At 52.1% G+C, this 24,887-nt stretch overlaps 5 protein-coding genes across 5 annotated transcripts; 1 reads left to right on the top strand and 4 right to left on the bottom strand.

Annotated features, from left to right (window-relative positions):
- Positions 1-21: 21 nt before the first annotated feature.
- On the bottom strand, positions 22-666 carry CCOS01_14538 (uncharacterized protein; the record flags this gene model as incomplete). The annotated part of the gene is made up of 2 exons (XM_060462681.1): positions 22-261; positions 328-666. The coding sequence occupies 2 exons, from the start codon at positions 664-666 to the stop codon at positions 22-24; spliced, it is 579 nt and encodes a 192-aa protein (XP_060306512.1).
- A 3,112-nt stretch (positions 667-3,778) lies between these two features.
- CCOS01_14537 (major facilitator superfamily transporter) lies at positions 3,779-5,563 on the bottom strand (the record flags this gene model as incomplete). The annotated part of the gene is made up of 6 exons (XM_060462680.1): positions 3,779-4,038; positions 4,098-4,267; positions 4,325-4,533; positions 4,597-4,772; positions 4,842-5,026; positions 5,088-5,563. 6 exons carry the CDS (start codon positions 5,561-5,563, stop codon positions 3,779-3,781), a joined length of 1,476 nt encoding a protein of 491 aa, XP_060306511.1.
- An 8,455-nt stretch (positions 5,564-14,018) lies between these two features.
- Positions 14,019-17,844, top strand: CCOS01_14536 (MutS domain V; the record flags this gene model as incomplete). Its single annotated transcript, XM_060462679.1, has 4 exons — positions 14,019-14,432; positions 14,491-14,665; positions 14,717-17,115; positions 17,170-17,844. The coding sequence occupies 4 exons, from the start codon at positions 14,019-14,021 to the stop codon at positions 17,842-17,844; spliced, it is 3,663 nt and encodes a 1,220-aa protein (XP_060306510.1).
- A 349-nt stretch (positions 17,845-18,193) lies between these two features.
- CCOS01_14535 (major facilitator superfamily transporter) lies at positions 18,194-20,111 on the bottom strand (the record flags this gene model as incomplete). The annotated part of the gene is made up of 2 exons (XM_060462678.1): positions 18,194-18,214; positions 18,270-20,111. 2 exons carry the CDS (start codon positions 20,109-20,111, stop codon positions 18,194-18,196), a joined length of 1,863 nt encoding a protein of 620 aa, XP_060306509.1.
- Positions 20,112-22,161: 2,050 nt separating this feature from the next.
- Positions 22,162-23,240, bottom strand: CCOS01_14534 (uncharacterized protein; the record flags this gene model as incomplete). The annotated part of the gene is made up of 2 exons (XM_060462677.1): positions 22,162-22,784; positions 22,859-23,240. Coding segments are annotated over 2 exons (1,005 nt in total), but the record flags the coding sequence as incomplete, so codon positions are not given.
- Between the last annotated feature and the right edge of the window lie 1,647 nt (positions 23,241-24,887).

The raw sequence follows: 24,887 nt of genomic DNA, 5'->3' as shown, positions 1-24,887 counted from the left end.
GCCCTCTATACACAACCGTGTCTAGCAGCTCTGCCACTTGAGAGCCAGTGATTCCGTGACCGGAGAAGTCGCACCATCCTTGCGTTCTTTGCCAAAGATAACCAACCCCCCGCCTTGGGAGATGATGCGGAAAGTCACATTCAGTATCCCGACGTAGCCATCGCCACCAGTACAAGGAGACACCGAGTTCACACGCTGAGCCACCTCCACGTTCCGGAAAACAGCCGTGGAGCCAGACGCCGTGCTCGTAGACTTGGTGACCTTTTCCCCACAAGTCAGCATCCTTTCCTCTGCCCAACACCCAATAAGCATGGACAATAAACTCACAGTATCGGAGGCCGTCTCAGACCAATACGCCGTCGTGTAGAAATCGACTTTGGTGTTGGAGCTCAGGTAAAGACCCCCGCTGAGCGTAACATCCTGTAGGAGCAGAGACTTGCCTGGCTCGCCTTCGTCGATGAGCAGGTGCACCTGACAGCTCGTCATCTGGCCGGCAGCTAGAGTCTCGCTGAAGTCGGGGAGGGTGATGGTCAGATCGTCCAGGCCGCCGGACCAAGTCAGTCTGTCGGCCTGGGGACAAGCTGGTCCGCTGTGGGTGACGCTTTTGATGCGTAGAGCGGCTGCGGAGCCGATCAAGGCTATCAGAAGCGCGGCGGATGGAAGCATGTTGGCTTTTATGAATTGCCAAGCTTACGGAATACGAGTTTATTAAGGAACACCCGTGGGGATATTTGTTTCGCTGCGACCAACTTCGTCAGATGGCATACATCTTGCGAAGGGCCCCTTTTATAGACTATCCTAAAACCGTATTATGCATCGGTCATCCAGAAGAGACTTGCCAAATACAACATAGCTAGTTGATATCTCAATCAAGGTAGCGGTCAGAAGCCCAGAGAGATCCAAGGTCGCTTTATATTGTGGCGATGTGTCCGGCGGCGCCGGGTAATTAGGTACATACTTAGCAAACGAGCATATACGTGACACTTCAGGCTATTTGCAAAAGTCTGGGACCGTAGCCACTAAAAGGAAGAGAACAGACTTGAGCAGCAGCCACAGTGTCGTATCAATATAGATGTTCGAACCGATTGAGGTCTAGAGCGCCAATCGCTGTCACCATTTATTACTATACCGTACATCTCTCGGAGGCAACTTCCAAGGCATTCCGTCGCCGGCACTACACTCATCAGCTTCGATGGAAGCAGCTTGCCATGATTTCAACCCACTCAGCTCCCTCCCCCTTTTCCTGACGGTAATAAGTGTACCTTCCACACATGACGCTGCATCTTTCATCCGACTACGCGAGAAGGGGATATACCCCTCTTCAACTCCATTCCCGTCACCAGCAAGCAGGCGCCCGTCTAGGACGGCGGGTCAGGTCAAACTTGGCTAGATGGTGGAATGGTTAAAAGGTCAACAATCAATTATCGCCATATAGCCTACCTCGACAGGCTCCAATCCCAACATGAGCACTATAACAATCGCCAGGGGAATAGCCATACCGGTGGTGAACTCTTTTTACTTGAACATTTTATCACATGCTATTGATACTGATCTGTTGAAGCCAACGCCAGGACGAAGTTTGGAATTGGCACAGGAATTATATCAGTCGTCGTCCGAGTCGTCTGTCGGATCAATGATACGTATAGAGGCCGAAAGACCGCTTCAGTGCCGTTCTTACCTCACTTGATTAGGTAACTACTTGATCCTTGACCGCCGACGGTACCCCGTAGCCGTGAGACGCTCTAGTAAGGTACACAGGGCCGACCTCCGGCATATCCGTCCCTTGCCGTGGCGGCCCCACCGACCGGCCCTGTCCTCCGACCTGTCCCCGCCCTAAACCAGTGCAACCTTTGGTATTGCTGCTTTTCTAATTCGCTTACGTGATTTCAAAGGCATTGATGAACGCTCCGTTCCTCATCCTACTTAATACTGACGCCGTGTTCGCCGAATTATGAAACCCCATGCTTCAGCCATCCCGTGAAAGGTGGCACAAAGTCATCAGGTGTTGAGAAACTTCAAGTCCGCACACCCTGTCTATACTCAACAAAGCCTTTCGTACATTGGCAGCACTAAAGTCCTCATACTTCCTTGCCAACGGATTTGGCTGTAGTCCTTCCTGCTCTGCTGTTTAAGACCTAGGTAGCCCAGTAAAGTCAAAGATTGCCACAACATACTGAATTGCAGACATAACATATTCAAAGGCTACAACACTGATTGCCCAGATGTCAAAGAACAGAAAATTTTCAGCATGTCAGCAAGTGGCTGAGAAGAAAGGGTTTCCACCGAAGTACCGAGATCCAGACCGAAGCCAGGTAGATATCGCTTTCGTCGGCGATATCAATACAACAAACCTGGTCTGCCATGGCCATATGAACAGGGTTCCAAGAAAACAATAGTTTGACTAATCCGTTGCCTGTTATGATGATGAGAACCCTACAAAGATAGTCTTACAACTTGGAATCAAACAATGTTTCTTCATCTGGCCCTATCACTGTATCCATCTATCATGTATCCATCTATTATGTATCCATCTATCATGTATCCATCTATCATGTATCCATCTATCATTTATGAGCTCCATCACATATTTACTCTATCCTCCAGTTGAAGTACCCTTGTAACGTGCGTGAGTCCCGCCTCCCCCGCCCCTCCCCTGTCAAAAAGATCGTAACAACGTGGTGGATAACCTATCAGTACACCAGGTCTAGCAGAACGCCCGTGCAGGGCTGCCTAGGAACCCGAGGAACCTGGGGAACCTGGGGAACCGTTGAGAGAATGGAACTAAGTATCTCGAGTGCCTCAATATCTTCGGTCTTAGAACGCCACGAGGACAGCTTTTGACTCTCAAGTAAGTTCATTTGAGACCTGGAGGCCTCGCCCCCTCCACGAGTCTCCAACCCCCCACGGTCGGAGAAACGGAAGGGCAGCGGTTCGTCCCACGATCCAGCTTGTCAAACTCACATTTGCATGACGTGCTTTAATCGGCAAGTTCCAAGTTCCTGTAGTATAGCACTAGCACCGGTATTAGTACTATGTACCCTGGACCCATCACACGGGGCCAGACGAGCTGTCAAACATCAAGTTTGCCCGATCTCGCAGACAATCACAGATCCGGTGCCCCAAACGCAAATATACCCCTTGCTACCCTGTTCCCTTTTGACTAAATCTTGGCACCAACATCCCCTCATCCAGTCGACCTCCTTACCCCAGGTTTTCCCCAAGATCTCCCCCGACCTCCCCAAGTCTCGGGGCAAAGGATGTAAAGGCCAAGGGTATTGGCAGACTCCGCCCCCTTCTTGGGGACCAGAGCCAAGGCGGCACCAGAAGCGGGAAGAGGGGAAATTATCCTTCGGATAGAGGCAGATTTGGAAGCAATGTTGGGGTCTTGAGTGTCATCCGGCTTTTTGAAGAGACAACTTGTAAGTGATTACTCATGAAGACGCAGGCTCATCAAATTCGTGACTTAACTCCCATTGAGCACTGATCATAGCACCATTGTTCGGTCAGCTTCATGTTTCTGACAACTCAATCAAAACTGTATTCGCATGTCACGTTTGCAAAGATATGGAATCACAGTGAATGATCTTGACGTAGATGTGCCTCTATTTTGTTGCCCAGCTCTAAGGGGACCTCGAATAAGCCGTATCTATCCCCTTGAAAGCTCCCATTCTTTCTCTATAGCATATGCATCATCCGCGTATGTACTGCATTATACAGACAAGAACACCAATTTACTGTGCTAAAAACATTGCACTGAAATCAACAGACTCATGGCCCCTCAGACCGTGTAGCGGAAGAAGGTGGCGTTGTCACCCTTGTGACGCTCTGCTGCCTTCTCCTCAGCAGTGTATTGGGAAGGATCCTTGTACTCGCGGTCTCGGCGGGCGTTCTCGCGACGGAGGTAGATCGTCATGAAGGTGGAGAGAAGCATTGACATGGTCAACGTCGACAAGAGTGTGCCGTGGCCGGGGTAGTAGTGAGGCTTGTCCTTGGCCTGGTACAGGAAGCCAGCAATAGCACCACCAAGGTTACCGAAGCCTATGTCCTGTTAGTAATCTTTACTTTATTGACAAAGGTGAGTAGCAACTGAGACTGACCGACGTGCATGGCAATTCCAACACCTCTCTTCACAGAGCCTCCGATGTTGTTGCCGTTCCAAGCGACACCCTGGGGAACGTTGGGGTAGATACCGGAGGCAGCGAAGAAGCAGCCAGCATACTTCACTCCGTTGCTCTGGGAGGAAAGCAGCATAATGAAGCCGGTCATTCTGTGACAACAGTGTTAGTTTGCAGTCTTTTGTCGGGACGTGAGACGATACACATACGCGATGAGGCAGAAGAAGATCATGTAAATGCCACGCTGCTTGTGGCGATCGGCCAACCACCCACCACTGATACAGCACACACAGGCCACGATATACGGGGGAACGGTCATCAGCTGGGCCGTCTCGTTGGTGTAGCCGAGGCCACTGACGATGGTGGGGAGGAAGAGAGAGTAGGAGTAGAGGGGGGTGTAAATTCCGATGGTGATGAGCTAGAGATATTTGTCAGTACGTCTGCGCGTGTGAAGCAGAATTGTCCGGGTACTGCGACTAACCATGTGAACCCAGATCTTCCAGTCCTTCATGGCATCCTTGAAGTAAACCATGCTGAACTCATCAGCAAGAGCGGAGCGGTCCTGCTCAAGACGGCGAGTAACCTCCTCCTTCTCGGCGACAGTGAGGAACTTGGCAGTGGCAGGATAGTCGTTCATGACGAAGAAGGCGGCGATGGCTGTTCAGACAGGAATTCATTAGTATCGAGCTACTGGTTTTACATGAAGCCATGGGAATCGCAACTTACCAACAGCGAGAGTGAGGATGCCCTCAAGGATGAAAATCCAGGCCCAGCCGGGTCTGCCTCCAATGCCCCTCATCTCAACAATGCCTCTGGCGAGAAGACCGCCGAAGGCGCCAGCCGCTGTAGCGGCAGAGAAAAAGATGGCCATGCGAAGACCGCACTCGTGACGTCGGTACCACATGGTAATGCTGGAAATAGAGAGGTTAGATGCCCGGGCAAACCAGTTCGCCTGAGGAGGGTAATACTCACTAGTAGGTAATACCGGGGAAAAGACCACCTTCAGCAAGACCAAGAGCCATGCGAGCAGCCAAGAGCCCGGCATAGTTGTGGACGAGACCCATGAGGGTACAGCAAATACCCCAGGCGATCATAATGCAGGGAATCCAGATAGAAGGGCGGAAGCGCTTCATGGCCAAGTTGGAGGGAATCTCGGCAGCGACATACCAAGGGAAGAAGACTGAGAGGGCGACGTTGTAGTCGAGGCCCTGCATTCCCAGGTCCTTCTCGAGGCCAGCGAGACGAGCATTGCCAATGTTGGTGCGGTCCAGGAAGGACAGCAGGTACAACAGGGCAAGGAAAGGAATCAATGTCCAGTCGATCTTGCGCAGCAGTCTCTTGGTAGCAGCCTGGTCGAAGCCAGCCCTATCGGGGTCGCTGGCGTATTCAACCTCGATTGAGGGGTCGACAGCGGCACCGTTTTTGATATCCTTCTCGGAGGTCGACATGTTGGCGGTTGGCGTTCAAGTCGGAGAAGGGGGAGCAGTCGGAAGAGCGAAAGTCAATGGGACGGATGAGACTCCGGTCGAAGAGTGACTTTATAAAGTCAATTCCCTGGAAACTACCTTGCGGTATTGAGAGGAATGAGGCGAGATGGCTCGGATTAGTGGTATTGAGCGAGTTCCTGGGCAGCTGACGGCCGAAAAGTTGATGAATGTCTCGGATGAGAGTGAGATCTATGGGTGAGACTCTCAGTAAGATCTTTGTCGCAAGCTGATTCCGGTAGAAATGCAACCTCGGAGGAAACGAGAATAGAGCAGAAGCCGTGTAGCTCAAAGTAAGCAGCCAAACATGCAAATCGCACGTGGCGTTGGCGGGAGGGAGAAACTATCTGAGGCTGAAGCTCAAGATGGTTCCACGGTGTTTGTGCTGTGAGACTCTAGGTTCGTCACGGCAACTTTGTTCAGCACACCAAACGGAGTGAGATGGCGAGAAGGATCAGTTTCGGAGACGGGAGCTGAATTCAGGGCAAAAGCAACCAGTCGCAGGTGCAGGTGCAGTGCTTCTCTCTTAGTGCGAGGGGCAGCAAGTGCAAGTGCAAGAGCAAGAGAAGCAGGAGCCAAGCATAAACAAAAAGCAAGAAAGCAAGAAGGAGCTGGTGAGAATCCCGGGAGCGACTCATCTCTTTAAATCAATCTCATCAACACGGGACCTTGCCCATCCCCTTCCCGTTCCATTGAGAAAAGTCAAGACTTTACCCCAATGTGCTTACCTTGGCTTAGCTGGGGAGGTACTGCAACTGGGTAATCGAATCCAAACCCCAGAGATTTAGGGTCTTGGCAACGAGCGGGTGTGATATCCATGGCATTTCTGTGTTGTGGAAAAAGAGAGAGCGAGCAGCCCAAAGTACATACACGAGTACCTCAGATAGAGAAAGATACCTAGATACCTACCTTACCCTTCGCGGCAAGGGTGGTCTCGGTCTGTCAAACCCTGGTGCTGGGGTACATCAAGGTACCTGGCCTGCGCCCTCGAACACCCAGTCCAACGGGAGGCCGCACGACTCGAGATGGAAGTACAGGTAGGTACCGTACCTCCGAACGTATCTTTCGAGGCTCGCGCACCCATCTCCTTGGATGCAGAAGTAAAGAAAGCATCGCTGCCGTCGCAGTTGCAACTCTGCCGCCTCTAAGGATCCGGATCCTGCCAGCTTGCCCCGTTTTGGATCTGTCCGCCACTGAATTCCATCTGCACTTCCATCCGACATCTTTCTCGCGTTGGTGCAGACGATGCAAATGAGACAGATGCGAAATCAAGCCGAGGCACCCCTACCTCTACCTACTCTTACTTGGAAGCGAAGCAATCTACCTATCCAAATTTCAGATACTCACACACACTTTACGGATGAAGACACTCACTTTATCAACTTTCTCCTTTTACTCATCCTTGTTCGTCTGCCTTCTTTCATCCCACATCCCACCATCCTCCCACTTCCGGGGGAGGGACCAACCCGGGGCACTTGCCTCCTCCGCATCCAATCTCTCCCCCGCATGCCAATTTCAGTCTCCCCGCCTGTCCTCAACTTCGTGACTTTTCTTCCCCCTGCGGTTGCGTCTTTGCCAAGAAGGCTAAGCTGGGGACCCCAACCTCAGCCACCAAACGTAGCTAAAGTAGCGACTCCGGGTGAGTGGATATCAGCCTTAGGTGTGTCTCTCCTCTTGCTCGTGAGTCTTTCTCTGCGGATGAGCCGTCTAGACCAAATAACACCAACGCTGCCGTGTATGTACCAAAGTGCTTTGCAGACAGTAGTGGAACCAAAGCCAATGCACATTACTCCATAGTCCGTACCCGTGCCGCCGTTGACAAATTACTACTCTGTGTTGGTAGACGCCCATCAACGAAACCCCGCCTACATTCGCCCGCGAGTGCGTACTGTGTATGTAGCACGGCTTGTGCATGCATGTCAGGGCCCATGGTCAACATCCGTACCGTTCTAGCCATGTCGCGGACGTATCAAGCAATGCTCAAATTGTGTCCATTGTCCTGGGTCATTCCGACTCCTACCTAGTCGGGGCGCATCACTGCCAGCCGGGCCGTCGTCCCCGTGCGATGTCGTTATAGATAGTCTCCCATTGAGCTTGACCTCCGAGTGGGAAATAGGAAGACGCTTCCGAACCGTCAGCGCAAGAGATTCCACAGGCCAAATTGCGGTCATAACGCAATAAAGATGCGGGCTTCCGAATACAATTCTCGTCAGCCAACGCCAGAGTGACACAGTAAGCTGCTGACGTGTTCCTGGTAGTGCTCTCCTCTCCTTATGTTACTCTAGCTCTCTTGTTGCTCGCCATATCCATTCGCTGTTCGTTCCGCTTATATGTCAGAGTACGATCAGAGGATTTTTTATGCTGAATCCCGAAGCAGAAACTGCCAATACCTACTCCCTTTGCCGTGGTACGGGCGTGGCATACGACAGCCAAGAAGACAATTGCCAAGCTGCCATGTGCCTTTCCGCAAAGACGGACAGAGTTCCCTCTCATCCTTCAAGCCACAAAGACTACGATTGAGTGACACAAGCCGTCAGGTGGGAGACAATGGACGATGTTCGTAGCTCGATGAAGGGTTACATAGTGACAAATTCTCGGATTTACTTGCAGCCACGTGTACGGGAGGGCTAAGAGAAACATTAGCGCCGGTCGAATGGAATATTCCCTTCATCGGTGGCTTCAGAAGGGAGAGATTGGGGGAGAAGTGATGGAGGGGAAGCAGAGGCTTGGAAGCAAGTGCAAGAGTGTGGTCTAGGGAGAAGGGAGGTGAGGAAAGCCACCGCCAAGGTTTAGTATTCTCGATGGTCAATAATGGTGGTGAGTGAGTGAGTGAGTTGGAGGCGCACCCATGCCTTACCGCGTACAGAGTAGGGCAGAACAGAGGAGTGTTGGTACATACTCACTGACCCAATGATAGCTCTGGCTTGTTTGCGGGAGGTTGAAGGATAAGGTACGGAGTAAGGTTAGGTAGTCCAAGTTGGAAGCTGGCAGCTGGATGAGAGGGATGTGGGAAGTCAAGGTTCGGGCTGACAAGGACCCCCGGGCGTTCTAGCTGATATGGGAAGCAAAGCCGGAGGTTGATTGAGCTTCCGACAGCTTGGCACACGCTAGCTGCTCCGCCACGCAATTGGGTCATGACCGGGCATCCAATCAACTGACACGCGTATCTTCCCCGCTGACTCCGACGAGCAGGCACTTGTTTTGACGAGAATACGGGGTAAAGAACGGGGACTTTGGGGAAACCACGGTACTCCGTAAGAGACCGTATGCCACTATCTACGTTACGGGGCCTGCCTTCTCTTTTCCACCCTCTTCCAGCCGAACACCTTAGCAAGAGATACAAGTGGCGGCAACGGAGCAGAGCGTTCGGCGAAGCAAGAGACGAGACAAGGGCAATGAGATAAGGCGAGGGAGGGGGGGGGGGGTTGCGGCTGGGACTAAAGCAGCCAAAGAAGGTCGGTTGGCTGATAGGAATCTAGATTGCCGCCTCAATGCACAGTAAGCTCACACAGACTAGCCAACAGCACTAGCATTCCGTCCCGTCAATACGATACCTTAGAAGAAGTCTAAAGTTGGAGAAGAGGCTGGAAGGACTCCCTCGGTCCTAGTGGCCAACCTAAGTTGGTTGCGATACCTTAACTTACCAAACCTGCTCACCCGGTGGTTCGCGCTAGGCTCCAAGCAAGCAGTGAGAGAGGAGAAGGCTCACATGACTCACCTTGCTGCAAGATAGGCAAGAGTTACCTCGAGAAAGGGACCTTCCACGAGCGAGGGAACAATAGCCCAGAGTACAGAAAGAGTGAGGTGAGGTTGGCGGTAGGTGGGTGGGTGAGAAGTGGGCACGGCCTTTGGCCAATGTCAGTGCAGCTGGCACCCAAGGTACTGCATACTTCGTAGTTGCTGAGGAGAGTGGAGGTTACCCCATGATTTGACAGCGTGTCCCGCCCCGCCAGATTAGGTTTAAGTTTAGGCACGTTGGGTCTCTGGGTTCCACTTATCTCTCAAGTTGTTGAATCTGGCCGCCTGCAAAAACGGGCAAAGCTCACATTTGGTGTACAGTACCTCAAGGAGCTCACGCCCAATGGACCGGGACTGGTGGAGCCAGCGTGACAGGCGGGGCCGGGTTTATCCAGTCACCTTCCCTGAGATTACCCTTTACCCCAAGATTGGTACGGAGTAAGGTAGGGACCTTCCATCTCGACTCCCAAGTCCCTTCCTCGACCAACAGATGAAGTGTACGTACTCTCCATGAAGGCGGTCGAGGCAGGAACGTTCCGACCAACGGGTGGCAGGCACCTGTACCGGTACTTGAGCACTATGTCTACCTACCCTTGCCTTAGGTAGGACCACAACATCAGCCTTGGTCTCGCTGGCATCCTCTTCTTCCATGACAGTGACACACTTGCTTTGCTTTTTTCTTTGAATGCTATTTTGTCTGAATCCTTCCAGCCTTCAACCTTCAGCTACAGTCGGCCCCCAACCTCTAATTTCCAACCGCATTGCCCTCCACATCCGATCCCGCATCCTTCTCATCCATTTCCATCAAATATACTACACACCACACCCTTCTTCACCTTCCGGCTCGCCTAATCACCCTTGAATAGACCTCAACGGTTCCAATATATCACGAAGCCAGATCTTTTCCAGATCCTAAAACCATTCCCGCCTTGCCTATCTACTCAGAGAGACCACTGCACTTGATTGGCGGGTGACACCTTTTCATCCGTCCATTCATGCACCAAAATTTGGATGCTGTGTGTACCTAACTTCGTCTCATAGACCCCGTGGCAGAATATTGACAGGCTCAGGATCTTGCCGGCCGCCTGGTTGCTGACGAAGCTGAGATCGAGTTCCATGAATGCAACGCTGACGGATGACAAGGACTCTTTTCGTCTCCTCCTGCATCCGATGCAGCCAAGCAGAGTCGACGACGCCCACATGCATATCTGTACCCTGGTCACTTCCGGGGCTAGGGCGTGCGTCGTCTCGTCGACAGACGTGGTATTACCAAAGAGGACGACGGAATTATCTCACTCAAGCGAGGAACCTCGCCGCCGCAACTACCATGGCCCAGACTCAACACATGGAATCCTTCTTGGCGCTTCTTGGCGCCAACAAACGTTCTCCCTGCCCTGGACTTCGCCATACCCCCCTTCCCTTTCGGCCCAGCCCTGGGTTTGAAATCCCGCACCGCCTGTGAATCATTTCTGATCTCTTCCTGAATTTCTGAATGAGGGACTTGAACCATTCTGCGCGGCCCGTGTCATGGCCGTCTCTGGGAAAGCTCCAAACCTTTGAAGGAAAAGGTTCTTGTACCAATGTTCTGGTCTTTATCCAGCATGCTACGCTTCGCCAGTTTGAGAGTCTTATTGCGATGCCTACTACTGGCTACTAGCAGTCGGCTAGGCCAGTGTAGAAAGTACCGCCCGCGCACGCAACGACGAGAGCATAAACCATTCAATTTTACGAAACAACCTGTCATTAGCCTGACCGGCATGGGAATGTCGGCCAAGGGACCCTAAGTCTTGGCCCATACCCGCAGACCGACTGCTACTTTGTCCCAACAGCTCGTCAACCTCGGACTTTTGACTCATCTGCGGCCGTGCCAGGGGAATGCCCTCTCCTCAGAGACTTTAACATTTGCGCTCTAGTGTAGTTCATCGGTCGGACGGAAGGCTGTCTGGGCGCCAAGATAGTCCCCCAGAACCGCTTCTAGTACCGGCAGCAAACAGCCAAGATCGGTGTGGAGGTGAGGACTAAGGATTGATCGCCATCACTTGACGATTCTTGATTCATCGATGGATGCTGTGCGCCACCAGGATTGGTTTGGTGACTAGGCGTCGGCTTGTCGAGGACGCCGAGCGCCCCGTGGCTTGCATTCAGGCTGGTGAGATAAACATTGGCAAGTTCGTGGGCCTTGGTTCAAGCGAGGGCGGCTATTTACAGTGATACCAGTCGAGGAAGGGCTTTCTGCCCCCCGCATATCATCAGCGAAAGAGCAAGATATCCTGCTTCAAGGTTGCTGCAGATCCTCTCGGCGCTCTCCGTGGCTTCCGGACCAGTATATCGGAACGGAAATGGATCCTTCTTCTCGATCTAGAGACACCTTTTTGAAGGCACTCTCAGACAACATCTTGGGTATGAGAAAGCCCGACATTGGCAATAATTATAGCATTCGGTTTTTGGCCCAACACGTCCATGACCCTTTTCTACTACCCCTAGCCACCTTGGGACAGACTCCTGTAGCTGGTGGACCGATAGTCATGCAGAACTGCGGAGGACTGAAAGAAGCAGTATTGAGCATCGGCCGTAAAGTAGACGAAGAGTTCTGTAGTGATGAATTACACGGCGGCCTTGTTGGTCTAGACTCTGATCTATGAGGGAAACGAGATTGAACCCCTGGTCCAGAACTCCCATTTCATGACCCTTGCCATCTGGCTCGCTGAGACTATGACTTCTTTTCAACCTACCTGAAACCCGCTCAATCTTCCCAAAACATTGCAAACGCCCCCTGTTTTTTTCAAGGGGATTTCTATAAACTTTTTCTTATGTTGTCCCAATTGACCTCGGCTCAGCTTACCGTCCGAGCAGAGTGGAAGTTTTCATGACTTCTAATTAGACCGAGGCTTTCTCTAACAAATCCTGGTCTCCCGTTACGGAGGACTGTGAGTATTTGAGGACCTCTGGTCCTACTTCATGAATATGATTCCCTAATATCGATCTGAAGCTGTTGGGACCGGATGAATACCCGCCACCACCAACGGCTAAAGCCTCGGATGAGGATTTCCCAACCTGAAGGACTGAAGGACAGCCTCGGGCGAAACGATTGCGGCTGCAACACGTACGCAAGGTCGCATCTCGTAAACGTGCATTTGGAGCAGCTGAAAAATGCTACGACAAGGGTTGAGTATTGAGTTCGGGTACAATGTCCGCTGCCCTTTCCATTGCCAGCGTGCGATTGATGAGAGCCAATTGTAGTTTGAGAACCTCAGGCTTCTGCTTTGCAAAGGAGCTCGGGGAAACTTCCTATAATGGCACTTGATGTGGCGACTCGCAGGACATTGTGGTTCTTTTACAGGACTGACAAAGTCTCTTCGAGTTTGCGTGGTTCGAGACGACTCTTATAGAAGCAGGCTGACAAGCCTGGCTTGTTCAGTCCATGTAAGTTGAAATTTGGTCGTTTCTATGTTTATCCTCGCAGTCAGAGAAGCCGATTGCCTCATCTGTTCCCTTGAAGTTTTGATCTTACAAGACCCCGGGCAAGCAACAGCAGTGAAAAAAAGCCTCTAGGGCACGCGAGCTACGCCGTGCCAGAGATATAGCGTCAGGAGTTTCAGATCTTAGAGTGAGATATATTTCCAAGCCATTCGGGAACTCACTCAGGATATACGGAATGGGCAAGTTGGCCTGGTGCTTCCATACAAGCCTCACATCATGAGATCACGAGACACCTGTTGGTCGCGGATCCGAGCCGGATTCCATTTCGTGTGCTTATGAGTACATAGCTGTTGTGAGAAAATGGCATTCACATAGAAGAGGTAGCGTCGACACATGGTGCGATCGTTGTCGGTGACCGTCCTGGTTCCGCGGTGTGGGAAACCTAGCATCCCCATCTTGTTCTTCCGTTATTCATCATCTATACTCTCTAGAAAGTCTTTCAGTTTTTCTAGAGTCTCGAAGTGTGGGTTGATTGGAGTCATATGCGTATAGCTAAGGCACTTGGGACTTTCACTCGGGAATCCGTTGGCACTCACGTATCACTCGCTTCTGAGACAGGTATCTAAGTGAAGGTGTATTCCCTCAGGAAGAATAGTCTATGCACGAGTGAAAATTTTATGGAGTGAGGCAATATGAATGAGATCATTACACAAGCTACAAACTTCTTTCGGCTTCATCATTGAGAGATGAGGTGTTGGTGTCCGTTCCCTTATGATGGGAAAGAGGCAGTCCAAAATATTACGTAAGGCAGAGCTGCGGGCACACGGGCACAGGATGACCCCCACCAGTGATCCCTGCAGCCGCCTCCCCTGGTCGTTCAATTAAACGTAGAACGCGGCCCCGCCACTTCGGACGCGTTCAGAGCGCGACTTTCTCGAGTTTCTATCTAACTTCTGGCGCGTCATCCCAGCACTGGTCCCCAGCTTCCGTCCTGATTGGGATCAGTTTCAACACCCACAAAGCTCAATACTACCGGGCAACGCGAGCCACCTTTCGCGTTGAGCCGTACCGACATTCCTTGACTCTCTCTTCCAGCACATCGGCACATCTGCTGATAGCTCTTTCCAGCCACCAACCGTACCTAATTGACCTAAACTTTGAAGCCCACGAGCTTCACGACTCTCGTTCTATTTTGCCCATCCCGTCCTCTTCTGTCCGCTGGTCTGCCGCACACAGAACCAACTAACAGACAGTCGGCATCATGGGAGAGAGATCCTCCTCAGCCGCTCGTACGCCGGCCAAGACACCAACCCTCAAGCGCCAGCCGTCGTCATCGGCCGGAACCCAAAAGACCATTGTTCAGTTCTTCTCTAAATCCACCAGTGTCTCTCGCTCAACACCGACTCCGAAGCCCACGGCGAAAGCTCCCGACTCGTCTCCTTGCTTGAGAGAGTCGAAACGAACCAATACACTTCCCCAGGCTCCCAAATCGTCCAGCCTTACTCCCGTGCCCAGCAGCGATGCCATTGAGCCTGTAAGCTCCCAGGAGAACTTGAGTGTCTCGACAGTCAAGGTAGCGGATGACTCCTTGCCATCGCCATCTACTTCAGCTGAGCATATGACTCCACAGACTACTACCAAGCTCCCTGTGCCGTCTTCAAGCCCAACCCGCAAGGTACTTCGCTGATTCCCGATTGAGCGTGATAGTCGATGTGCTGACATGCCCCATTTAGTCCAGAAAGCCTGTCAACTACGCCGAAGCCTCCGACGATGAGGATGACGACCCATTCGTTCGAATCCGAAGCGCAAGCACACGCCGCCGCACACGGACCCCGGCAGCCATTGTGGATGATGGCGATGACTATGAGGAGGACGCTGCAAGCAATGACCTGCCCGAGGACGATGATGGTGGGTAGCCTTGTCTCTGCGAACAGATCATGGCCTGACAGACCAAACCAGATATGATTGACTTCGTCGTTAGTGACGAGTCAGACGAAGGCTCGCAATCCAAGAAGCGGAAACGTCCCGCAACAAGCAAGGCCGCGTCACGAAAGAAGTCTCATGTTTCGTCTCCCATCAAGGAAGAAGAGTACGAAGAAGTAGACGACGAGGCTATGTTGGATGTCCCGGTTCCTTCGACAGCTCAGCAGTGGCGTTACGACCCTAACAACGTTGCATCTGCTACCACCCGCACTGCTCCCACGCAACAAGCTCGTCGTTCCCTCAAGACCAAGGAGAAGGCGCATACTAGAGAGCCGGAGGACCGCTACCCCTGGCTTGCCAACATTGTGGATATCAACAAAAAGCCTCGAGGTGACCCTGACTACGATCCGTCGTCGGTGTACATCCCGCCTGGTGCTTGGAACAACTTCTCCCCTTTCGAGAAGCAATACTGGGAGATCAAGCAGAAGCTGTGGGACACCGTAGTTTTCTTCAAGAAGGGCAAGTTTTACGAGCTTTACGAAAACGATGCCACCATTGGTCACCAGCTCTTTGATCTCAAGCTGACCGATCGTGTCAACATGCGCATGGTCGGTGTTCCAGAGAGCTCGCTCGACATGTGGGTGAACCAATTCGTCGCCAAGGGCTACAAGGTTGCCAGAGTTGATCAGATGGAGTCTGCGCTCGGAAAAGAAATGCGCGAGAGGGGCGACACTTCGGCCAAGAGCAAGAAAGCCGACAAGATCATCCGCCGAGAGCTAGCCTGCATCCTGACTGGTGGCACTCTCGTCGATGGAAGCATGTTGCAGGACGACCTGGCTACATACTGCGCCTCCATCAAGGAGTCCACAGTGGACGGCAACCCTGCCTTTGGCATCACATTCGTTGACTGCGCAACGGGTCAATTCTCCGTCACTGAATTCGAAGATGATACCGACCTTACCAAGTTCGAGACATTTGTTGCCCAGACGAGCCCGAGAGAACTGATTCTGGAGAAGTCTCGGATCTCGACTAAAGCTCTCCGCATCCTTAAGAACAACACATCTCCAATGACTATCTGGAACTACCTGAAGTCCGGCAGCGAATTCTGGGACGCAGAGACCACTCGTCGTGAGCTCGAAAATAGCAACTACTTCGCCAGAGAAGGTGGTGGTGAGGGAGCTTGGCCTGATACTCTGGCCAAAGCCAAGGGCAAGGACTTGCTAATGTCTGCTCTTGGTGCCCTGGTCCAGTACCTGAGGGTTCTGAAACTAGAGGGCGACCTCCTGTCGCAGGGCAGCTTCGATTGGTATACTCCTATCCGCCGCAACGGAACCCTTATCCTCGACGGTCAGACTTTGATCAACCTGGAGATCTTCTCCAACACAGTGAACGGTGGGCAGGATGGCACCTTGTTCACTCTCCTGAACCGCTGCGTCACACCATTTGGCAAGCGGCTGTTCCGCCAATGGGTGTGCCACCCTCTTTGCGACATCAAGCGTATTAATGAACGCCTGGATGCCGTAGACATGCTCAATTCCGACAGGGGCATGCGAGAGAAGTTCACATCTCAAATGACGAGAATGCCAGACCTAGAACGCCTCATCTCCAGAATCCACGCTGCTTCCTGCAAGCCAGAGGACTTCGTGCGCGTGCTCGAAGGCTTCGAACAGATTGAGTACACCATGGAGCTATTGGGAGAAGTTGGTGGCGGCAATGGCTTGGTCGAACGCCTGGTGGCTTCCATGCCAAATCTCAGTGAGCCTTTGACGTACTGGAAAACTGCATTTGATCGAAAGAAGGCGAAGGAAGACAAGCTCCTCATTCCTGAACGTGGTATCGAAGAAGATTTTGACAATAGCCAAGATCGGATCGAAGCCATCAAGGAAGAGCTGCAGACACTCCTCACGGGCAAGAAGTCCGAGCTAAAGTGCAAGACGCTGAAGTTCACCGATATTGGCAAGGAGGTCTACCAAATCGAGGCACCCAAGGCCGTCAAGGTGCCGAGAGACTGGCGCCAGATGTCGGCGACTGCAAGTGTCAAGAGATACTACTTTGACGAGCTCACAGACTTGGTCCGAGAGCTGCAAGAAGCGGAAGAGACTCATTCACAGATAGTCAAGGAGGTGGCCACGCGGTTCTTCCGCCGCTTCGACGCCGATTACGAAACCTGGTCGCAGTCTATCAGGATCATCTCACAACTTGACTGCCTTATTAGTCTCGCCAAGGCCTCGTCTTCGCTAGGCGAACCTAGCTGTCGCCCCGAATTCGTCGACCAGGAACGCAGTGTTGTCGAATTTTCTGAGCTGCGTCATCCGTGCATGTTGAATGCAGTGGCCGACTTCATCCCCAACGACATTGAACTTGGCGGTGATTCGCCAAACATCAACCTATTAACTGGTGCCAATGCCGCGGGCAAATCAACCGTTCTGAGAATGGTGAGTCATATTATACCAAAGCCTTCTACTTAGAACCTCAGCTAACTTGAGCAGTCCTGTATTGCCGTTATCTTGGCCCAAATCGGATGCCATGTTCCGGCTACATCCGCTCGACTTACTCCTGTTGACCGAATCATGTCAAGACTTGGTGCTAATGACAACATTTTTGCCTCTCAGTCAACATTCTTCGTGGAGCTGTCTGAGACGAAGAAGATCCTGGCAGAGGCTACGCCGCGCTCTCTGGTGATTCTGGATGAACTCGGACGTGGAACCAGTTCCTATGACGGAGTTGCAGTTGCACAGGCTGTCTTGCACCACATTGCTACACACGTGGGCTGTGTCGGCTTCTTTGCGACGCACTACCATTCCCTGGCGACCGAGTTCGAGAACCATACCGAGATTCGCCCACGTCGCATGCAGATTCACGTGGACGAAGAGGAGAGGCGCGTCACGTTCCTATACAAGCTCGAAGATGGAATTGCTGAGGGCAGTTTCGGAATGCACTGTGCCGCCATGTGCGGTATCTCCAGCCGCGTCATTGAGCGTGCAGAGGTTGCAGCCAAGGAATGGGAGCATACCAGCAGGCTCAAGGAAAGCTTGGAGAAGGCCAAGTCAGGTTGTTACATTCCGCTTGGTGTACTGAGTGACGTGTCGTCTCTGCTCAAGGGCGGCGATGAGCTGGAGAAGAGGGGTGTTGAGGTGTTGCTGAAAACTATTGAGGCGCTGTAGAGGCTTTTGCGCCAGCTTTGAAGGCGTTGATGACTGAAGTGTATAGTACGGATAGAAGGTATTCCCATTGCGTTGTGGTATGATATGAGCGTTTCAAGGAGTTATATCGGGCTAGTTTAAAGGAAAGACAGTTGCCCAATCACAAAAGTATTTGCTCATTCATCTTTTCTAAGAGTTGATTTGCCTCAGCTTTATCGACGCGTTAGGTATACTAGCATCGTGCGTGTTGAGCATTTATGTAATGACTTTATATTGTGTTCAATATGTATCCTTTTTATACAGCAAGACGGGGTGCTACTGAGAACCCGTTGATCTAGATATCCAAAATACGACCGTCTGTTTGGACTGACTATCGTGAGGCTTCCAAAGTCTGTATGAGTTAGCTGGTGAACACTGCAGATAAGGACGAGGGCATCCAAACTCACGATAGCGAACCGGCTCTTGGCCCGGATCCGTTCACCAAAGAAGACGAGCGCCCACGGAATCAAAGTCAAGCCCGTGGCAATCCCACCCAACAGCGAGCCCGCGCGTTCCTCCCCGAGATTTCGAAACAAGGCCCCCGTGACGAGCGGGAAGACGCCCCCGAGTATATTTCGACAACACGACTGCGCAGCCAGCGCCGAGGAGGCGTATTTGTGGTAAATGTCGGCAAAGTAGTTGAACGTGGCCAGGTACACCGAGTAGATACCCCACGTCGCGAGCCCGATGCCAAAGGCGGGCGCGATCCAGTGGAACTCTTGCTTGGCTGTGAAGCCGAAGATGAAGAGGCCCGCGGGGAGGAAGGTGGCTGTGATACAGGTAAAGTACAGGCGCGACTCTGGCGCCTCGGCAGGGGAACGACGCCGCATGAAGAGCCAGAAGCGGGAGGATTCATCGAGGGGGGTATCGGCTCGCCAGTTTGGTAGCTGGAGGAGCCTGTCCTGGAGGACACCGACAATGGTCGCGACCACGGAGCCGACGATCATGGCGGAGAAGAAGTAGCCCGACTGCTCAATGTCCCAGTTGCGCCTACGTGACATGGCCAGAGGGATGCTTCCGAACGTGCAGTAGAGGACGGCCCAGGCAAAGGCGCACCATATCGAGAAGAAGAAGACCACGGGCTCTGTGAAGAGAAGGTGGAATGGCCGGGATACCGACATCGAAATCAGCGTGGTGATGGATGCCCGTTCTTCGTCCTCCTTAACTAGCCAACGCAGCCGTTGGGGTTTAAGCTGGGTAGAACATCGACGACTCGACTGACAAGTTGCGGATGTCTTTTCGAGGCCGCAGCAGGAGCAAACCTGCATATCAGCTCCTGAATCCGAAGCCGTGTCGGTAACATCGCTACTATTCGTTGTATCCTCCGACCAAACGCCGTAGAATCCTGCCTTTTCCCTTTCCTCATACCACGTATTCAGAGCTTCGGATTTCCTTGATAAGATGACGGAGCCCCGGCTTTCTTTGAACAGAACAGCCAGAGCAATGACAAGAATAGTATCGACGATGACCTGGTGCCAAAAGATCCACTTCCATGCCAGCGTTCCGTCCGGAGATCCCATTCTCTTGACCATGAGTGAAGCCACCAGGGGACCGGCTCCCGTTCCAGCCAACACGGCGCCGCTGAAGAGGGCCATGGGAGTGTTTCTCTGCTCCTTTGCCCAAAGATCCGCAATGACGCCGCCAATGACCGAGCTGAAGACGGAGCCGCCGACACCGACTAGGAACCGGGCGATGAGCATGGCCGTCAGGTTCGGCGCAACAGAGCAGACGGCTTGGAAGATGACATATACAACGCCAGAGATGACAAACACTGGATACCGGCCATATATCTCCGACAGGGGCGCTAACACCATCGGTGAGAGGGCGAAACCGATGCAAAAGGTTGTGATACCGGTCAAGACGAGTAGCTGAGAGGTGCTAAGGTCATCGGCCATGATGTAAGACGGTGGTGAATACGAGCCGGCCGTGTATGCGGTGAGAAAGGTGGCGACGCACGACAGCGCTAGCATGAGGTATTTCCGGGGTTGAGGCCATTGCAGAGGCGAGGTGTAGTGTGACAGGTTTGGGGGTGCTGGTTCTGGCGGCGACTCGGCCGATACTTGGAAAGATATGTCGGCCGGCGCGGGTAGGACTGTATCGAAAGCCAAGTATCTGAAAATGATTGTACTGTTAGCGTCGACACGGGCGTCAGGTCTTGGCGGTTGAGAAGCCTCGTTGGCACTTGGCGAAGTGTTGGTTCCTTTGGACCCCTGAGGCGCCTTTTCGATATCTAGCATCTTGTTCGTCATCGTTGGGGACTACTTTGTTAGACGGCAATACCGATGATGTATGAGGCCTCAAAACGGATTTGCAGGCTGAAGATAGAGAGTGTGAATCGGTACAAGCTCCATGACCGTTTCCAACTTGATGTTCAACGAGGTTGGAGCACGATCCATATGGAGATGCGTGAAGCAGTGGAGGTGAGTGAATGAGTGAATCACGAAGAATCTGGCGTCGAGAGAACGAGGGAACTGCAGGATATAACAATCTGTGTTAGTGAACCTCCACCCACACGAGAAACGGCAATATGAGACTAAGAGAGACCGTCCCAGGGTCGGGAATGTGAACGGGAATAACGGCGGATGGATTCCACCCAGTCACGTCGGTAGCGGCTATGGCCCCGGTCAGCCGAGGGTCTACTCACCCCAAGGTACCTGATGAAAGGTGGGAGCTAAGGCAGGTAGCGGTCAGAGTCGGGACGAGGACGGAAGTCTGGGTGCGATGTGATGCAACGCCATACGGCGCGATTGCTCGGCCGGCGGCTGGCTGAGAAACGGGACGAAGGCCGCGATGCCCTCGCTATTGGTCGTTGTAGGCTCAAACCGACCTCCACTGTCTATCCGACTCTCCTCATAACAGCCCGCCTCAGAAAAGGTTGAGTAAGGGCAGGGCTCAGGGTCAATCGATTAATGCCACCTGGACAAGACTTGAATGCCTCAAGTTGAGCGAGCTGCCCGACAAAGTATCACATTGCAATCGGAAGCACAGCCCAGGCACGAGCGCAAAAACGGCTGCAGATCATCAAGAGAGTCATGATTCGTGAGGGCTCAAGGGAGCGTGGGGCATGACTGCTGCGTTGTACGGGCCTAGCTCGATTAGCGCCTCCATGCTTGTCGAGAGTGCTTCATCGACGTTCAAGCCAAGCTGGAGAAACCCCAGCTTTCAAATACGGCCGACCCGAAGCCACAGCAGTGGAAACCAAGACGCAGACTCCACCTTGAGTTGAAGAAAATGGAGTCAATCTCTATAGGATTGTGAACATATCGTTGACAGGTTCAGCTGGTCAGTTGCCGGACGGCCCTTTGGAGATGGAAACCGTCCATCTTGCCTTCGAGTCTCACATCGTTTTGGCGTTGCCAAGTTGTCCGGTTTTCTGGCACACCCCGTCTGATCTTGGACTTACCCCGTTCAGGCTTCCCTGTCCATCTGGGGTTGAAGCGGCGTGGCATACAGACTAACGAAGTATATCTCATCTTCTTTCCCGCTCTATTCCCGGGGGAATACCCCAGATGGTACGTAGTCTCCAGCAGCGTCATGTAGGAAGATGGATCGGTTATCGGCTACTTTTTCCATCCTCGCGATGATGAAGACAGCTCCCAGGTTCGGGTAAATTGGTCAGAGTCGATGTACAGACCTGGCTGTCAGTTGCTCACGGAGTCTGCCATATAGAACGTACGTAGGAAGGCGGCCACAACAAGAGCAGATATGAACCAACGAAGATCTGCCCGTGCTCGGCTCGACGGCCCTGACTCTGCATTACCACGGTATTGGTAACGGCCATACTTTGATGCCAATGTCGTCCCGTACGGGCCATGCCGGAACGTTACTACGAGCGAGAGTTGGAGAGGGGGTGGGCGATGGGCCGCAGCGGGTTAATGCCCAAAACCGTGCAATTCCCGTCAAGCCCTGAGTCGTGGTGTCGTAGCCTCGGGTCCGTCGACGTCTGCTAATGTGACCGTCCTTCTTCTCCTTGTACGTACCTTACACGCCTTCCAAGTATGGAATTCCTACACATGATAATCCAAAAAACGGTGAAAGATGTGAAAAACAAAATCGCATTCCGAAAAAAAGCCGTAAGACAGCAATGTGCGGGTACCTAGCTCTTCTCCGAAACCACCACGACCACCAACATTATTAACGTTTGGAGAAGAGACTTACTTACATGACCCTCCATCCAGCCAATGATATGTCCCCAACTTGACGATGCAAGTGAATCCAGAACTTCTGTTCTCCAACCTAGACCCAATGCTTACCACCATAAGCTACCAAACCTATTTCAACCAAGGCCCTCCATCTAGGTTATCCTCGATAACCGTAATGCGGAAGACCGCTGCGACATGGCTCGGCAGGAAGCTCAGCGACAACCTGTGCTGGATGCGGCTCATACGCGGGGTTTGCGGCGGGGAGGGTACGGAAACTGGCATTGGCTACCTCGTGTGACGGGTGAAAGTGCTGGTACAGATCCGGCTCCGAGCACGCACGTGCGGCTGGTTGAGACATGGCCATGCTGTAGCCATTCTCGTTGGCATGCTGGTGAGGCTGGTGAGAGAACTGGTTCAGCTCACGCTCCTGAATGCCAGCAGCAGCAGCAGCCTCCTTCTTAGCATCTTCCTTGATCGCGTCTCTTCGGCGCACATAAGCGTGAATCATGCCGATGAGGAACAGGAGGAGTAAAGAGCCTCCGACAGCAGCACAACTGATGATAATCAATGTGTTCCTGGAAAGAGTGACGTGGGGTTCCTGATCAGGTGAGCCAGTCGACTTGGGCAGTGACGTGTTCTGTTCGGTAGACGAGAGCGTGGAGGTAGTCAGCGAAGGTCTCAGTGTAGTCATCAGAGTTGTCATCACTGGCAACAGTGAGGAGGTTGTGAAGGTCGAGGCCAACGCCGACGTCAATGCTGTCGCTTGCAGGGTAATGGTCACTAGAATGCATCGTTAGAAAGAACTAAAAATGAAGGGCTTTGGAGATTGGGAGTAAGGCACAACTCAGACTTACCAGTAGCTGTCTTACCACCTTCGGTGCGGATACGAGTGATCACGGGGATTCCTTGCTCGCCGCCTGTACCCTGTGAAAGGCTGAGCACTGGATCGGGCGGCGGCGAGGTGTCGTCACGGGGCTGAGAAGTGAATTGGCCCATGGTTGTTGCTGTTGAGGTGCGAATGCTGCTTGCTTGAGATGGGTCATTCGTCGTATACCTTCTTTGTAGGGAAGACGAGTGGCAGCGCAGAGGCAATGCGAAAGTGAAGCTGATGGCGCTGGTGGATGCAACGTTCGAGGCGTCTGAGTTCAGCTTCTGAGGCAGCTCAAAGTGTGGCCACAACGCTAAGAATATTTCTCCCTCCAAGCAGTCGGCCGATCTTCTGCAGCATGCCTCCGTTGCTAGAAGACGAGAGGAAAATCCAGCCACAGGTGAAGACAAAGATGTGAGGCGGGTGATGGGATTCCAAATCTTCGACTGGCAAAAGTGTGTGAAGGAGGCGAAGAGGTAAAGAAAAGGCTCAAATCCTACTCCTTCCTCGAAACCAATATCGCAAAGGCGGTATAGTTAAAGTGGAAGGCAGGAAGCGGAAGGCAAAAAGCCCGTAATGATTCAGGTGGAAAGAGCAAGCTGATCCAGAACTCGAAGGCACCTTCCCTCTACGACAACTCATCTGAGAAGAGATACAAAGTGAATAAACCATAGACTCAAATTAGAGAAGGCGGGAATACGCCGCCCTCAAGCTGAACATCAACTTGAGATGCCTTATCTAAGGTACTATAGACAGGCGGTTGATGGACAATCTTGTCACTCATAGCATAGCATTTGCTAGTCACGTTCAAGCCTTGCATTTCACTGCAGTTACCTTGATTCCTTCTATTGCATCTGCTCGAGGCAGCTCAATCATGGCCTCGTCGATCGTCTGGGTTATTTTGACGTACTTGCTTCATTAGAGTAAATGGATACAACCACAATGTACGTGACTAGCACCAGAACTCATTGGATTTAACAACCACCTGCAAGGCGATTGGGACTTGCTCGTATCTCATCCGTCTGTATATCATCTAGAAATACTACTTTTATTTTACTCTTCCCTCGTCACATGCCAATAAAATGTGTATCTTCGTAGCTCTAGATGGAACATCTGCATTTACACCCATCTGCTGAGGAAATGATAGACCACAATGTCCTCCCTGAGCCACTTCTGCCTAGGTACCTTCCCGGAACATCATCGCCAAGTCAAACAGACTTACAATCATCAAATCTCGAAATGACAAGTCTTCACCACAGCCAAGCTCAATGATGTTTCTCTGTTCGTTCCAGTATCTATCTGGCCTCGCTCACCATCTACTTCAAATGCCACTTTACATTATATCTTTAGCTAACCTCACGGTAGAGCCGCTAGACTTGACTATGTCAAAGAAAATTGAGTGGAGGAATATCGAGATACACCACCCTTGCTGAGCCAGGCCCAGCTAGCTGGATATCAGCTGGTTACAAGATCTATTGGTCCTTGTAGCTTACAGCATTTTTGACAGCAAGCTCTCGAACATGGGCCCATCCATCTCCTATGGATTTCTCCAGATCACCTCGCGGGCATGGCCATTCTATCAAGATCCGCTTACCATCATGTTGGAGCCTGAACCTTCTCTCCAAGGCCGTCCGCCGACCTCACCATGGGTCAATCCAAGTTAGTCGCCATTAAACAACCTCGAGACCAAAAAAAAAGAAAAAAAAGGGGAAAAGGCTGGCACTATAGCTTTGTCTTCGTCAGCTCTTTGCATGGCGGCATCTCCCTCCCACGGCTGGCGGAAATGCCGCAGCCTTCTTTTGTGTAGCGTTAAGCATGGTCTCTGCGGAACTCCTTGAATAGGTCTTCCAGATTATCACGGACTCTAGCAGCAGTATCTGCAGCGTGTATATAGTCTTTTCATGAGGGGGCTCGTAAGAATATCTCGATTTCAGTTGCCTGGCATATTGCTCAGTTTCAAGTATGTACCACACTCAATTTACCAACATGCTCGAATCCCATGATGTCGCATTCTC

This window comes from Colletotrichum costaricense (genome assembly GCF_030867565.1).
Source record: "Colletotrichum costaricense strain IMI 309622 chromosome Unknown Scaffold_21.1, whole genome shotgun sequence".
Classification (NCBI taxonomy): domain Eukaryota; kingdom Fungi; phylum Ascomycota; class Sordariomycetes; order Glomerellales; family Glomerellaceae; genus Colletotrichum; species Colletotrichum costaricense.
The sequence above is the reverse complement of the archived record's forward strand: the minus strand, read 5'-3'. Positions and strand labels throughout refer to the sequence as shown.